Here is a 13,060-nt window from a genome sequence, read left to right as displayed (position 1 = left end):
CTCTTCTCTCTCCTCCTCTCTCCTCCTCTCCTCTTCTCTTTTCTTCTCTCCTCTTCTCTTCCACACATACACATCAATTCCATGCAAAGCAGTTATATTGGATCAGTGGAGATGGCCTGATGCTGATCTCCAAATACAGAGAACAAATTTTTCCCAATGATTGGACAGAAGGAGTTAGTGCAAGCCAAATATTCCCTTCTTTACGATCCCAGCTGTTCATACCTGGTAGACCAACATCAAACTTTTTGAGTCATAGCCACCCCTCATTGGGAGAACCATCTAGAACAGTCACATTTTTTCCCACGTTATTTTGTGCCATAGCTTTTATTGTTGTTCAGTTGTTCAGTCATGAACTTTGGCTATCTCCAAATGTTGCAGGTCAGTTGATTGACTCTTCTTGGCCATGTATGAGGTTTTCTTGGTAAAGATACTGAAGTGGTTTACCATTTCCTCCTCCAGTGGGTTAGGCAAACAGAGGTTAACTGACTTACCTAGCATCACAAAGCTAGTGAGTATCTGAGGCCACATTTGAACTCGGGTCTTCCTGACTCCAGGTCCTGTACTCTATCCCCTAAGCCACCTAGTTGCCATAGCTACATTTCCAGAAACGACATGCACGTTGAGTTTCTCTAAGTTTAATTTAATGTTCAAAACACCAGAGGAACTTGAGGAAGCCTAACTTAGTAGATAAGGTTCTGACTTGGAGACAAGAAGAAATCAAGTCATAATTATTGAATAAATTGATGAAAAAATGATTAATAATTTGCTTTTTGCTAGACACCATGCTGAACAATCCATATGGAGATGATAATACAAGAGGCAAGACAGTCTCTGTCCTCACGGAGCTTACATTATAAGGGACAACAAATCATATCAACAAATATCATCCACAGACAGTATTTTTTGTCTAGAAACACATGATGGAGTCACGAAGCTTGCTTGATATGGCCTTTCCAAAATGTGGTATTGATAACTTAGCAGTACTGATTGATTATTATCCTAGTGATGGAGGGGAGGGTTGAGTTGTTAACTTGGTGGGGGGTGGGTAAGGTGAGGTGGTACAGCATGAAAATGGGTGAACTACTTTATGGTATGTCTAGTGACCCAAGATATTGTAAACTCTCACCAATCAGGAACATACAGCCCTAGGGTGGGAGCTAGAAAGAAGGCTTGAAGACCCAGGTGGAGTATAAGTCATGCAAGGTGAGATGGCATGAATAGAGCTGGAGTGAATAAAACTTGTGATCAAGTCCTGCCCATGACAAATAATGACTATATGACCCTAGGGATGTCTCCTAACTACAAATGTTGAGATGACATTTGGATTTCTATATAAATTCCTGAAGCCATATTTGAACTGAGGTCTTCTTGACTCCAGGTGCTCTATGCAGTCCACCACCTAGCTGCCTTTAAACACTATTGTTTAGAGGAGTGTGTGTGTGTGGGTGTGTGTGTATGTGTTTTACAATCACAGGTCCACCGACAATGTATCAGTATGTTTGTTTCAAACACAGCTCCTCTAATATTTGCCACTGAATTTTTTTTCTTCTTTACTCATTCTGTTGATGTTATGTGCAACCCTCAGAATGGCCCTAATTTGTATTTATCTAACTTAGTGATTTGGAATATTTTTTTATATGGCTAGAGATGGTCTAGGTTTTTCCCCCCCTTTGGACCTGCCTGTTCATATCCTTATTACCAATTAGGGAATGAATTTTATTTTTGTCAATTTAAATCAATTCCTTCTATTATGGAAATGAGAACTTTAAATTCCCTCCTCCGAGAAGGGAATTTACATCCCACTCTGTACAGTGGGATGGCACGATGTTGGAAGATGAGGGGACTGATTTATGAAGCAAGTGTTGAGTGATGTCACATAACCCAGTAGTCCCCCATAGGTCAAGTTGACTAACTTTCATTGGAGAACAGATGTTGAGATGACATTTGGATTTCTTTCCCAGGAAATCAGTGACCCAGAAATACTGGAGCTTGTGCACAGTGCACTGGGAAGAATGACGGTGGTCCGGCAGATCTTCCCATCAGCCAAGAATAATCAGAAATGCACAAGAAACAACCATCGAATCTCCTCATTGCTCTGTGATCCACAGGAGGGCTATCTCCAAATGTTGCAGGTCAGTGACTGGCTTTCAGTCATGCCTTTAGGAAGCCATACCCTAGGAAGCTCGTGCAGTGATCCTGGATAAATATGGGGAAAATTCAAAGGCAAGGATTAACTGATGTGGATATCCTAAAGACAGCATATATTATATTTCAATCCCAATGGCATCATAGCATAATGGATAGAATACAAGGTTTAGAAATAAGAAGACCAAGGAACAAGACATGGGTTCTTAACTTTCCTCTGACCCTTCCTGGCTTATGAGACAGGAAAAGCCCCTTACCTTCTATATGCTTCAGGCACTCCCCCAGCTATTAGTTACGATTTTATGACATCAAAGACTGGTTGCAGTCTGTATGGATCTATGGAATTCACCATGAATATAAGGTCACAGATCCCCCGCTCAGAGAACTTTACATTATTGGCACATACATTGGCACTCTTAGTTTGCTGTTGCTTACTAATTTATTTGAAATATTGACTGAGTAAAACTGTAAATGCTTTTGATGGATCAAAAAGCTTTTATTAAGGAATTACTATGTCCCCAGTGCTTGACATTAAGTGACAGAAATGTGAAGAAAAAAAGCAAAAAATAGTTTCAGACCCCAAGGAACTTGCATTCTAATAGGAAGAGACCAACATATAAAGAATTGGTAGCCAGGGAAGGGTATTTTGGCTTTTACGGTTTTAGTAAGCTGACTGTTGGAGCCACAAGGAAGCAGATTAATGTAAGCCTCCTGATAGCAGTGACATTGTTGATGTGTTTATAAGTCCCCAGAAATGACACTGTCTATATACAAAACATTAGTAGACAATTCTGCTAGTCAGAAGATGAGATAATAGAAGCCCACCAGTATTTATTTAAATGTAATATGCTTTTCTCCAATCAGCTTCTCATTTTATACCTAGTCATAGTGTAGAGGTAATTTCAGAGCTCAAAAGCCATTTCAGTTGTAGATACACTCTGGCAGCCCTTCCCAAGGGGGAATTGTGTTGAGTTTGAACTGAGAGATGGATTGTGCGTTTGTTGATTGAAAGCCAGACTTAATAAGCATGAATGGTAGCCTTTAGGGAATTATTTTTGGGGTGTGTTGGGAAACTCACAAAGATTATTAACTAAGACTGGAGAGGGCACAAACTAGAGAGGAGAGAAAAACATGGGGAGAATAAACTTGAGAATATAGGCTTTCAAGTCAAGGTCAGTACTTTGAACTTGGGCCAAGTGGCTGTCATGCAATTGGCACTGCTATCTGAACAGTTTAAGCACTGGGGACAGTTCAAACATTAGTGTGCCATACAATTAAAGGTTCTGTCCAACTGGGAAACTACCAGTAGATTTAATCCATCTGAAAGGGAGAGAGAGACAGAGAGAGAGAGACAAACAGAGAGAGAGAGAGAGACAGAGAGAGAGAGAGAGACAGAGAGAGACACAGAGAGAGAGAGAGACAGAGACAGAGAGAGACAGAGAAAGAGACAGAGAGACAGAGAGAGAGAGAGAGAGAGAGAGAGAGAGAGAGAGAGAGAGAGAGAGAGAGAGAGAGAGGAGAGGAGAGAGAGAAATATAAACAGAGAAATAAAGAGACAGAGGCAGAGACAGAGGGATGGAGACAATATCATAATTTATTTTCCATTAAGTAGACAGGAAGCCACCTCCCTAATGCTTTTCCTATGATAGAGACGTGGCCACTTACATTTCCTAGTGAATCTTTCTTTATTGGCAGGAGCTAAAGGTGTGTGTGTGTGTGTGTGTGTGTGTGTGTGTGTGTGTATGTATGTGTGTGTTTTCCAAAGGTGACTGGGGTATTCAATTGTCCCCTAACTTTGGGGCAGTTAGGTGGTACAGTGAATAGAGCACCTGCCCTGGAGTGAGGAGGACCTGAGTTCAAATCTGTCCTCAGACACTTAAGACAAAAAACTAGCCATGTGACCTCGGGCAAGTCACTTAACCCCAATTGCCCTACCTTTCCCCTCCAAAAAAAAGCAAAAAAAAATCTCCTAACTTTTCTAACAATTAGAAAACAACATGGAGTCTAGGAACTTGGATTCAATCCAACTTCCAATGCTTTTCACTTGTTTGATTTTGAGTAAATGAATGAATGAATGAATGAAAAGGCATTCTTGTATCATCCACTCTGCTGAGTTCTGAGGATGTAAATGCAAAATAAAAAAGACAGTGCCTGTCCTTACATTCTGTGGGGGGAGACTGTATACTTAGGGGACTGGCAGACATGGTAGATCACTAGATTTAGGAAAACAAAAAAACAAGTAAACATGAATGGTTAATAGGGCCAAGTAGATTGATACACTTCAATCCAGGAATAGTGACAGAATAGCTGTGAACATGGTACATGATTCCAGTACTGGAAGGAGAAGAGAAAGAGGTGATGTGGGATAATTGTCTGGTAGAGTCAAGTTCATTAAAAGAAAGACTGTGGAAGAGATGTCCAGAGAAAAGGGTGAATCTAGGTTGGGTGGTGAATCATTATGTTGTCAGGCAGAGGAGGAAGAACCAATGAGAATGAGGAGAAAGTAACTTCTGTTGACTCATGATCTGTGAAATACACAATTTGAACTCTGAGGTCCCTCCCAGGTCTCTATGATGAAATGACAGCACTGTTAACTATGACATTGTGGGACTGATGGTGGATCATGGACATAGTTAAAAGGATATCAGTTTTTAATCATGATATAACTAAAGAAGAGGGTGGTATGAGGATTTATACCATATTACCAAATATATTGGAAGAATTAAGGACACCTCGAAACAACATTGACCTTTGTTGTAGTTCTGTTCTCTCTCTCTCTCTCTCTCTCTCTCTCTCTCTCTCTCTCTCTCTCTCTCTCTCTCTCTCTCTCCCTCTTTCCTGCTTCCCTCAGTTCCTTCCTTCCTTCCTTCCTTCCTTCCTTCCTTCCTTCCTTCCTTCCTTCCTTCCTTCCTTCCTTCCTTCCTTCCTTCCTTCCTTCCTTCCTTCCTTCCTTCCTTCCTTCCGTCCTTCCTCCATTCCTCCCTTCGTCCCTTCCTTCCAAGATACATTTATGTAAAGATCTCCTCAAAGGAAAAATTGAAAAACTCATTTTGCACCTTATGATGAAGAGTTAGCAATTATAAGGACATTGGCTTCACTATAAGAATCTTGGTTTTCTTATGGGGTAGCAGATATGGCATTGGACATAGAGCCAGAGAACCTGAATTCAAAGGTTGGTTCTACTTTTTACTATCAACCTTATATTCATAAGGTTATTAGCTGGTAGTCTCCAAGGGCATTCCATTCCCAGAACACTTCTAATGCAGTCCCCAAGTGACCCCCTTGAAGACATCACATCATTCAGGAACACGCTAAACCATGGAATTGTGAGTAGCCATAAGGCAGGATCTATGATGTCAACCTCTTCCTCCAAATTAATTTATCCATTCAGAATGAAATTAACACCAAAGTGCTCATTTTCTCTTGTTGTACTTGTAAAATTGCAAACCATGAGCAATCACCATTAGAGAATTCCTCTAATTGCATTTCTGAACACTATCCCCACAGTCTGATAAATTCTAATATACCAAATTTGCCCTTTAACAAACCAACGTTGTCAAAATGATCCAACAAAGATAGCTGTATAGCTACCATTTATATAGCACTTTAAGTTTTGCAAGGATCTTTATATACATTGTTGAACTAGAGCTTTAGGGCAGCCCTATGAGATAGGGGCTGCAAATATCATTTTTCCTTTTTTATTCAGTGAAGCAACCAAGGATCAGAAAGGTTAAGTCACTTGCCCCAAATTACACAGTTAAAGGCCCTGGATATTTTTTTAGGGGGACTGAACTTGTGGTCTCTTTGGTTTAGAGAACTATCAGAGGGGAAACTCCCTCTATCAATGTATATTTCCACATACTCTTTGAGGATTGCCTACTATAGTCCTGAATGGGTAAGTGATTTGCCTAGGGTCACACAGCCAGTTTATTTCTTTTTCACTTTTCTTGGTAGCAAACATTTCTTTTTTAAAAATTAAATTATTTATTTTTAGTTTTCAACATTCACTTTCATAAGTTTTAAATTTTCTCCCCCTCCTTCCCCCATCACTCTCCATAACAGCTGGCAATCTGATATGGGTTCTACACATACCTTCCTATTAAACACATTTTCTTTTTTATTTTTAAAGCAATTGGGGTTAAGTAACTTGCTCAAGGTTACACGGTGTAATGTAATGCCAAGGAAAGGCAACTTCCCAGGTTCAAAATACCAGCATAGGTGCTCTCTATTTTATTCAGTAACAAACCCAGAACAGAGAAGATCAAAACATGACATCATTCAAAATACAGCATTTACTAAGTGTGATTAAATAATCTCCAAGGCCTACCCCACCCCAGGACTTTCCAATCATTCAATCAATTACAAAGTCTCTGTTCCAAATACTTCTCCACCCCTAGGCTATACCTTAATTAAGTCCACCACAAAGCCCCTCTTCTCAAATGGAGATTAGTTTCCAAACATAAGTAAAATACATTCATTTGCTCAACCATAGAACACAAAAAGGTCAAAAGTTCCCCACCCCTGGATCACAATTGAATCTACCCCAGAGTTACATCAAGTTTAAACACAGCACTTAATACCCAAATGGAGGTCTTTTCTTCATCTTGACACGAGGCAAGTTCTCAGCAATCTTAGTTCCTGGGGAGACAAGGCTTAGCAAGGCCATAAGATACATTGCCAGTCCCTTCGTGAATTTATCCTCTGTCTGTAGAACAGTCCTAGAACCCCTGAACACATCAGCAAAGCCCTCTCCCAGGATTTCTGTAAACATACAACAAGAAAATCCTTCTTCAGGGCTTCTGAACCAACAGAAAGGCTCCCAGACCCCTGCAACAACAGCACTGTCCTTCACCAGTGGACAGTATTCATTCTGTCTGCCGGACAGTCTCCAGACCCCTGCAACAACAGTACTGTCCCTCACCAGTGGACAGTATTCACTCTCTGTCTGCAGGACAGTCTCAGGCCTTCTTAACCAAATGCCAGGTTCCAGGACTTCTTCAACAGGACAGTCTTTCACCAGTGGACAAATCTGGCAAAATAACATCAAAACAGACAGACAAAGTACCAGCAAAACAGCCATGTCTCCTCAGTCCTTGGCAGCTCAGGGGGCAGGTCTCAAAAGTCCAGGGCAATTCAAAGCGGCCACCAGCAATTCTCTTAGTCTCTCTCCCTCCACGAGGTGCTGCTTCCGAAAAAGATCTTCCGCCTCTCTCTTGTCTCTCCAAATCTACGTCACCAGCTCCTCCCACTTCAGGACTTTCTTTTCACATCAACAAGCCCATCCCACAGGTGGGATTAACAAACTCTGGGTTTTAATACAATCAATTTGAAAACCAAGGCAATACAGGGGAATCTTTAATTGCCATTACTATCACACACGGCCAGGTGTTTCTGGGTGGGTGCTAAGTGTCTCAGCCCGGATTCAATCCCCAGGTCATTCCGACACTGGAGCTGGTGCTCTTACTCGCTGTGCTACCTGGCTGCCCCTAAACACATTTTCACATTAGCCATGTTGCCAGTTTATTTCAAAGGCAGGACTTTAACGGAAGTCTTCTTGAGTTAGAGGCTGACTCTGTATTCACTACACCATGGTAGTGTCTTTGTGAAGAAGGAATTTTAATGAAGATCTTCCTGCCTCCAGGTCCAATTGCTTTCTTTTACACATGGGGAGAGAAGAGAATTAGCAATAGCAATAAAGGACATCAGCTGAAAGACAGAGACTATACTTCTTTATAAAATAATAGACCCACCCTTTGGCAATGAAAATAATGGACACCAAGAAGTGCTTGTTCAACCAATCATACCATGTCGTAGACTGATTCTAGACATGAGGATAAAAATTTTCATTTGGAACAGTTCTCACAACTGCCTATTGCAGGTATACAGAATTGTTTGGAAAGAGTGAGTCCTGATGGAAGATGGGGTACCATATTCTCTCTTGTTCAAAGCATCCCCATAACAGTTTGCCAACAATTCTACAATTTACATTTTAAACAAAAGTATTGGCAAGCTTATGTCAGCAGGGGATGACCAGAAGTGATAAGGAACTTGAGACCATGCCATAAGAGGACCAAATGAAGGATCTAGGGATGTTTCACCTGAAAAAGAAACAGAAACAGGAAGAAGCATGACTGGTGTCTTCAAGTATTTAAAGTTGATCATGTAGAAGATGCAATAGACTAGTCTAGTTTTGCCCTAGGACCTGTGGGCAGAAATTATAAGGATACGAATTTTAGTTACACCTAAGGGGAAAAACAACTTTGTAGCAATGAGAGTGGTCTAGGGATGCAATCTGAGCAAGGTAGGGGTTCTCTGTTGGTATTCAAAGGAAATCTGGTTGAATACTTTTCACAAATGTTGTAGAAGAGATTTATGCTTTGGGCAAGGGTTGGACCAGATGGCCTCTGAGCTTCCCTTAGGATACTATTATTTTCTCAAACAGCAAAGAGCATTCTCTTGATGTGTTTGGGAGTAGACCAATGCATAAGGGGGAATTTTTTTTTAATTGTCATATTTGTTTATTGTTTTGCTGAGTCATATTCAACACTCCAAACTGTAGTAGGCATTGAAATTGCACTCATTTGAATATGCTGACCTTCTTGGCTCAATTCTCTGCTTTGCCAATCAGTCTCATCAGTGTGGAAAATGTGTTGTCTGAATAGCAGAGTTCTTTGACTTTTAGGCCAATGTTTCTTAATCCAAGATCAGGCTCTGGTTTAGAGCTCTGAAGAACATACAGACAAGTGATCTCAACCTTATTGCCAAGACATAGCAATGCATTGGATTTTCAAAGAGGTTATGGTCAATTCCAAGACTAACTGGATATGTCTTCTGTGATCAGGCAAAGCAAGAATGTGAATTCCCAGTTCCTAGTTTTCTCATCTCATAAGTTCATGTATCTTCATAGCTTATTAGAGCTAGGATGAACTTTGGCGATCTCTAGTCTGACCCCCTTGATTTAAATTGCCAACTTATTCCTACATTTTAAGCTTAGTGTATCACTTGCATTATTGGCTACCCCTTTTTTCTGACCAAGCATCCCCTTAATGCTGTCTTTTACAACATTTCTTGTGCACACATCATTGTTACAAATCTACTGTAGGCTACTAAAACCAACCAAGTATCTCACCATTGCTTTTTCAGTCACTTGTTAGACTGGTTTGTCCAAGTGTTCCATGATTCCCAATGAAGGAGAGTGGGACAGAGAGAAATATGATGTAGTAGAAATAATATTGATCATGGAATTTTCAACATTTATTTTTATCTTAAATTTATGAAATAAAACAAGCATTTCCATAACATAGAATAAAATCAGTGACTGCACTTGAAACTGCAAATCTATTATATACAGCTTGCTATTCCTTTGAACTGTGTAATAAAGTTATCATGTGAATTTTCTTTTGCTTTTTTCTTCCCTCCTCCATGCCTTAGAGATGGCTACTGTTAGACACAAACATGTACACAACCACATACATATGCATATATATGTATATATATAAATGATATATATGTTAAATCATTCTATACATACTTCTGTTGATCAGTTCTTTCTCTGGATGCAGATAGTATCTTTCTTCGGAGATCCCTGTAGTTAATTTGGATATTTATAATAGTCAAAATAACTTAGTTGCTCAAAGTTGTTCTTAAAACAATATTGCTATTACTGTATACAACATTATCATGCTGTAACAAAATGGGGTTTTAATTGCACCTCCAACACCTGTGATCTGGGGGACCATGTCAATGTCACTTAAAGTCTCTGGACATTGTTTTCTTATCTATATAATGATACCAGTACTTCCTATTTTACCATTTTCATGAGTATCTATTGAATGGGTTTTCCAAACCTAAACCTATTTTCTTCAATCCTTTCTCAAAATTCTTTATCATCCTTATTATCCCCACAAATACAGTGTTTAACCTTCTCAGGGAGAGACACATATTTGTACTTAACCCCCAGAGATGGTAATTGATTTTAGAAAAGAGAATAAGACACAAAGTACAATCCCAGCAAAGCTTTCAAACATTTCCCTTGATTTCCATTCCTTCTGTGTTTTGAATCTTTAATTGTTTGTAGCTTCCTTAACTATTTCCATTACAAACTGTTAGCTAATGTCAAACTTTTCAAAGCTTGCTTCAGCAATGTTTCCAATTTCCCAACTATTATGTCTTTTATCTGGCCCTGATTTGCCTAGGTGAGAACAGTTATTAGCAGAATGATGCTAATAATTAAAATCCTCTTTCTAGGTGTCTTCAAGAGTCTTCTGACTCTCCGTATGCTTCACTTCTTCACTCTTCCTCCATGGCCTTAAAATTATCTGTTCTCCTGCTCTCTTGCACTGCCCCTGGACCTACTGACCAGCATATACTTGAGCAGTGTGTGGATTAATCCAACTTAAAATGCCATTCCCCTTCAAGTTTCCACAGAAGCTGTTGCCATGTTACATTTCTGTTTTCCTTCTAATTATAGCATAGAAGGCAAATTAATTGATGTTAGCCTCTAGCTGTGAGATTTATTGAGAAGACCATGATATGTTTAGAGTACCCTCCTCAAGAAAAGACATGTAGGTCATGGATTATTAATTTTGCCTTGATGGAATTAATAGAAATCCTTTTGGTGATGAAGTTCTCTAGTGATCTGATGTCCCCTCCTCCCCTGCCATGGTGAGAAGAAGATTCAGGGAATTCCACAAGTAATCGGGAGTGTGTGTGTGTGTGTGTGTGTGTGTGTGTGTTTGCAAGGTCATCCTCCCTCTTCTGATAAGCTTGCTTTGAGGCTTTGACCAGTCCATCTTACTCTATTAGAGCTTTTGTCAGGTCTTTTATGTGTTTTAAGTCAACTAATCATTATCATATTAAAACAATTAGACTCCTATTTAGAGTAGAGAAAGTCTTTTTGAAGAAAAGTACCCAAAGGATGGTTTCATTTGACAGTGAGGCATAGCATCTGCTTGTTTTTTTATTGTTGTTGTTTGTTTTAATCTCATTCTTTTTCTTGGTGAGATAATTTTGAGCTTGTTTGACCCAACCCATAATAATTCTCCCTATCCCACTCCAGTCTTCTAACACTCAACAGACTTGTGGGTATCAGTATTGACTTTTCTGGGAACACTCCAATTATACTTGAAGTTACAGACATGTCACACATATTCCCCTGTTGTTTTCAGATGTTGCCAAAGGCCTACAGACAAATGGTGAGCTAAATGATTTTTTCTGATGCTTTCCAACTCAAAATCTGTAATACTATCATCCCATGATCCATGACATAACCAATTCATCTTGTCAGTATCAAGATTAGACTTTGAATGAAATTGTTAGATTCATTAAATCATTATCTTAAAATGATCATTCTGATTTGTAATGACTATTTTTGCCTATCTTAAAATTGTGAATGGTTCAATGAGACCATTTCTCTTTACTTACCTTCAAAGTGCTGAGATATATAAAAGTATCACCTCCATGTTTTTTGAACCTTTATTTTCTTCAGTTAGCATATGTTTATTGACTGCTAGTTACATGTGTTTCTTTGGTCATTGGATGTGCCTCCATGCATCTAGTGGTATTGGTCTTTCTAAGTAGCCTGAATTATTTAAATATCATGGTGACCTGCTACAGCCAAGTCCAAGCTATATAATTTAGAAGTGATAGCATACTACATTCATCTTCAAAGTCTAAGAGAGAAATGAGGATACATTCCCTTTTAGGTGCTGTAAGACACAAGAATGAAATTACTTTTGTTAGTCTTCCAGATGGTGGGAAGAGGTTTGACATTGCCATTGTTCTTGAGTCTAGAGGGGGGATATGTGTGGACAGATACTACATTAATGTGTGTCCATCATGCTTAGCGGATGGGATGAGTTAGCAGGGTGGCCTCCACTATATTCCACCCTTGACTTCCATCTGCTCCACTCTTGGCATTGTACATTGTGTTTTCTTTGAGGACACATGTGGCTTTGTCGGGACATAGATACCATGTTTGGGAATGTGATTGTTCAAGTAGGTGCATCTGAGTATTGACTTCTCTTCGTAGCTGGTCCATTCACTTTTTATTTGTTATTTATTTCATATTATTATTTTGTTATGTTATGTTATGTTATTTTATATTGTTATTTCAAGAAGTGTTCAAATCTTTGGTCTGGGGTATTTTAGATGTTACATTTAGCTTGATTAATGCTATAATGGAAAAAAATGAGGTTTTCTTGTTTGTTTTCTTTTAGAATCACTTATCAATTCTATAGGGTGGGTAGATGGGGCAGTGTGGATAGAGCACTGGGCCTGCATTCAAGAAGCCTTATCTCCCTGAGTTCAAATCTGGCTTTAGATACTTACTAGTTGGGTGATCATAGGCAAGTCACTTAAATGTTTGCCTTAGTTTCCTCCTCTGTAAAAAAGAGTTAAACAAGGAAATGGCAAACCACGCATGCATCTCTGCCAAGAAAACCCCAGTGAGGTCACAGAGTCAGACACGACTGAAAATGACTAAACAACAATGAACACAATTGATTCTAGATCTCGAGACCTCCCCATCCTGAGCAGCATATTTCATATGGATTAGGCAGTCAGCTTCTAAATTAGACTGTTCTCAACTAGAATGAGCCTTCAGAACTACTGCTTATTTTTTTCTTTTAGTAGATCTCATCTTCAAAAATTACAGAATAATGATGTTACAAATCTTGAGTTAGAAGGAATCTCAGAACCCAGCTAGTCCAACATCCACATTTTAAAATTGTAGAATTAAGGAACTAAGGACCGAGGAAGATAAGTGATTTACTGAAGGTATTGTTCACACAGGTATCATTCTAAAAGGAAAGGATTGAACCCAGGTCCTCTTATTTCAGAATCAATGTTCTTTCTTCTGTAACAATGTTCTTTCTTCTTAGTCTCAGCAGGATAGAGATTTAATTCCTTCCATTTG

At 39.2% G+C, this 13,060-nt stretch overlaps 1 protein-coding gene across 1 annotated transcript in view; it reads left to right on the top strand.

Annotated features, from left to right (window-relative positions):
* GRID1 (glutamate ionotropic receptor delta type subunit 1) overlaps positions 1-13,060 on the top strand; it is a 1,154,654-nt gene that overhangs the window by 881,439 nt on the left and 260,155 nt on the right. The window contains exon 6 of the mRNA XM_069071354.1: positions 1,962-2,132. Within this exon, the coding sequence (XP_068927455.1) occupies positions 1,962-2,132 (171 nt within the window). The remainder of the gene's footprint in view (positions 1-1,961; positions 2,133-13,060) is intronic.

The sequence above is a fragment of the Petaurus breviceps genome, unplaced genomic scaffold (assembly GCF_028583685.1).
Source record: "Petaurus breviceps papuanus isolate PSGF00001 unplaced genomic scaffold, PetGlider_PUasm1.0 90825, whole genome shotgun sequence".
Taxonomy (NCBI): domain Eukaryota; kingdom Metazoa; phylum Chordata; class Mammalia; order Diprotodontia; family Petauridae; genus Petaurus; species Petaurus breviceps.
This window is presented reverse-complemented; position numbering and strand designations above follow the sequence as displayed.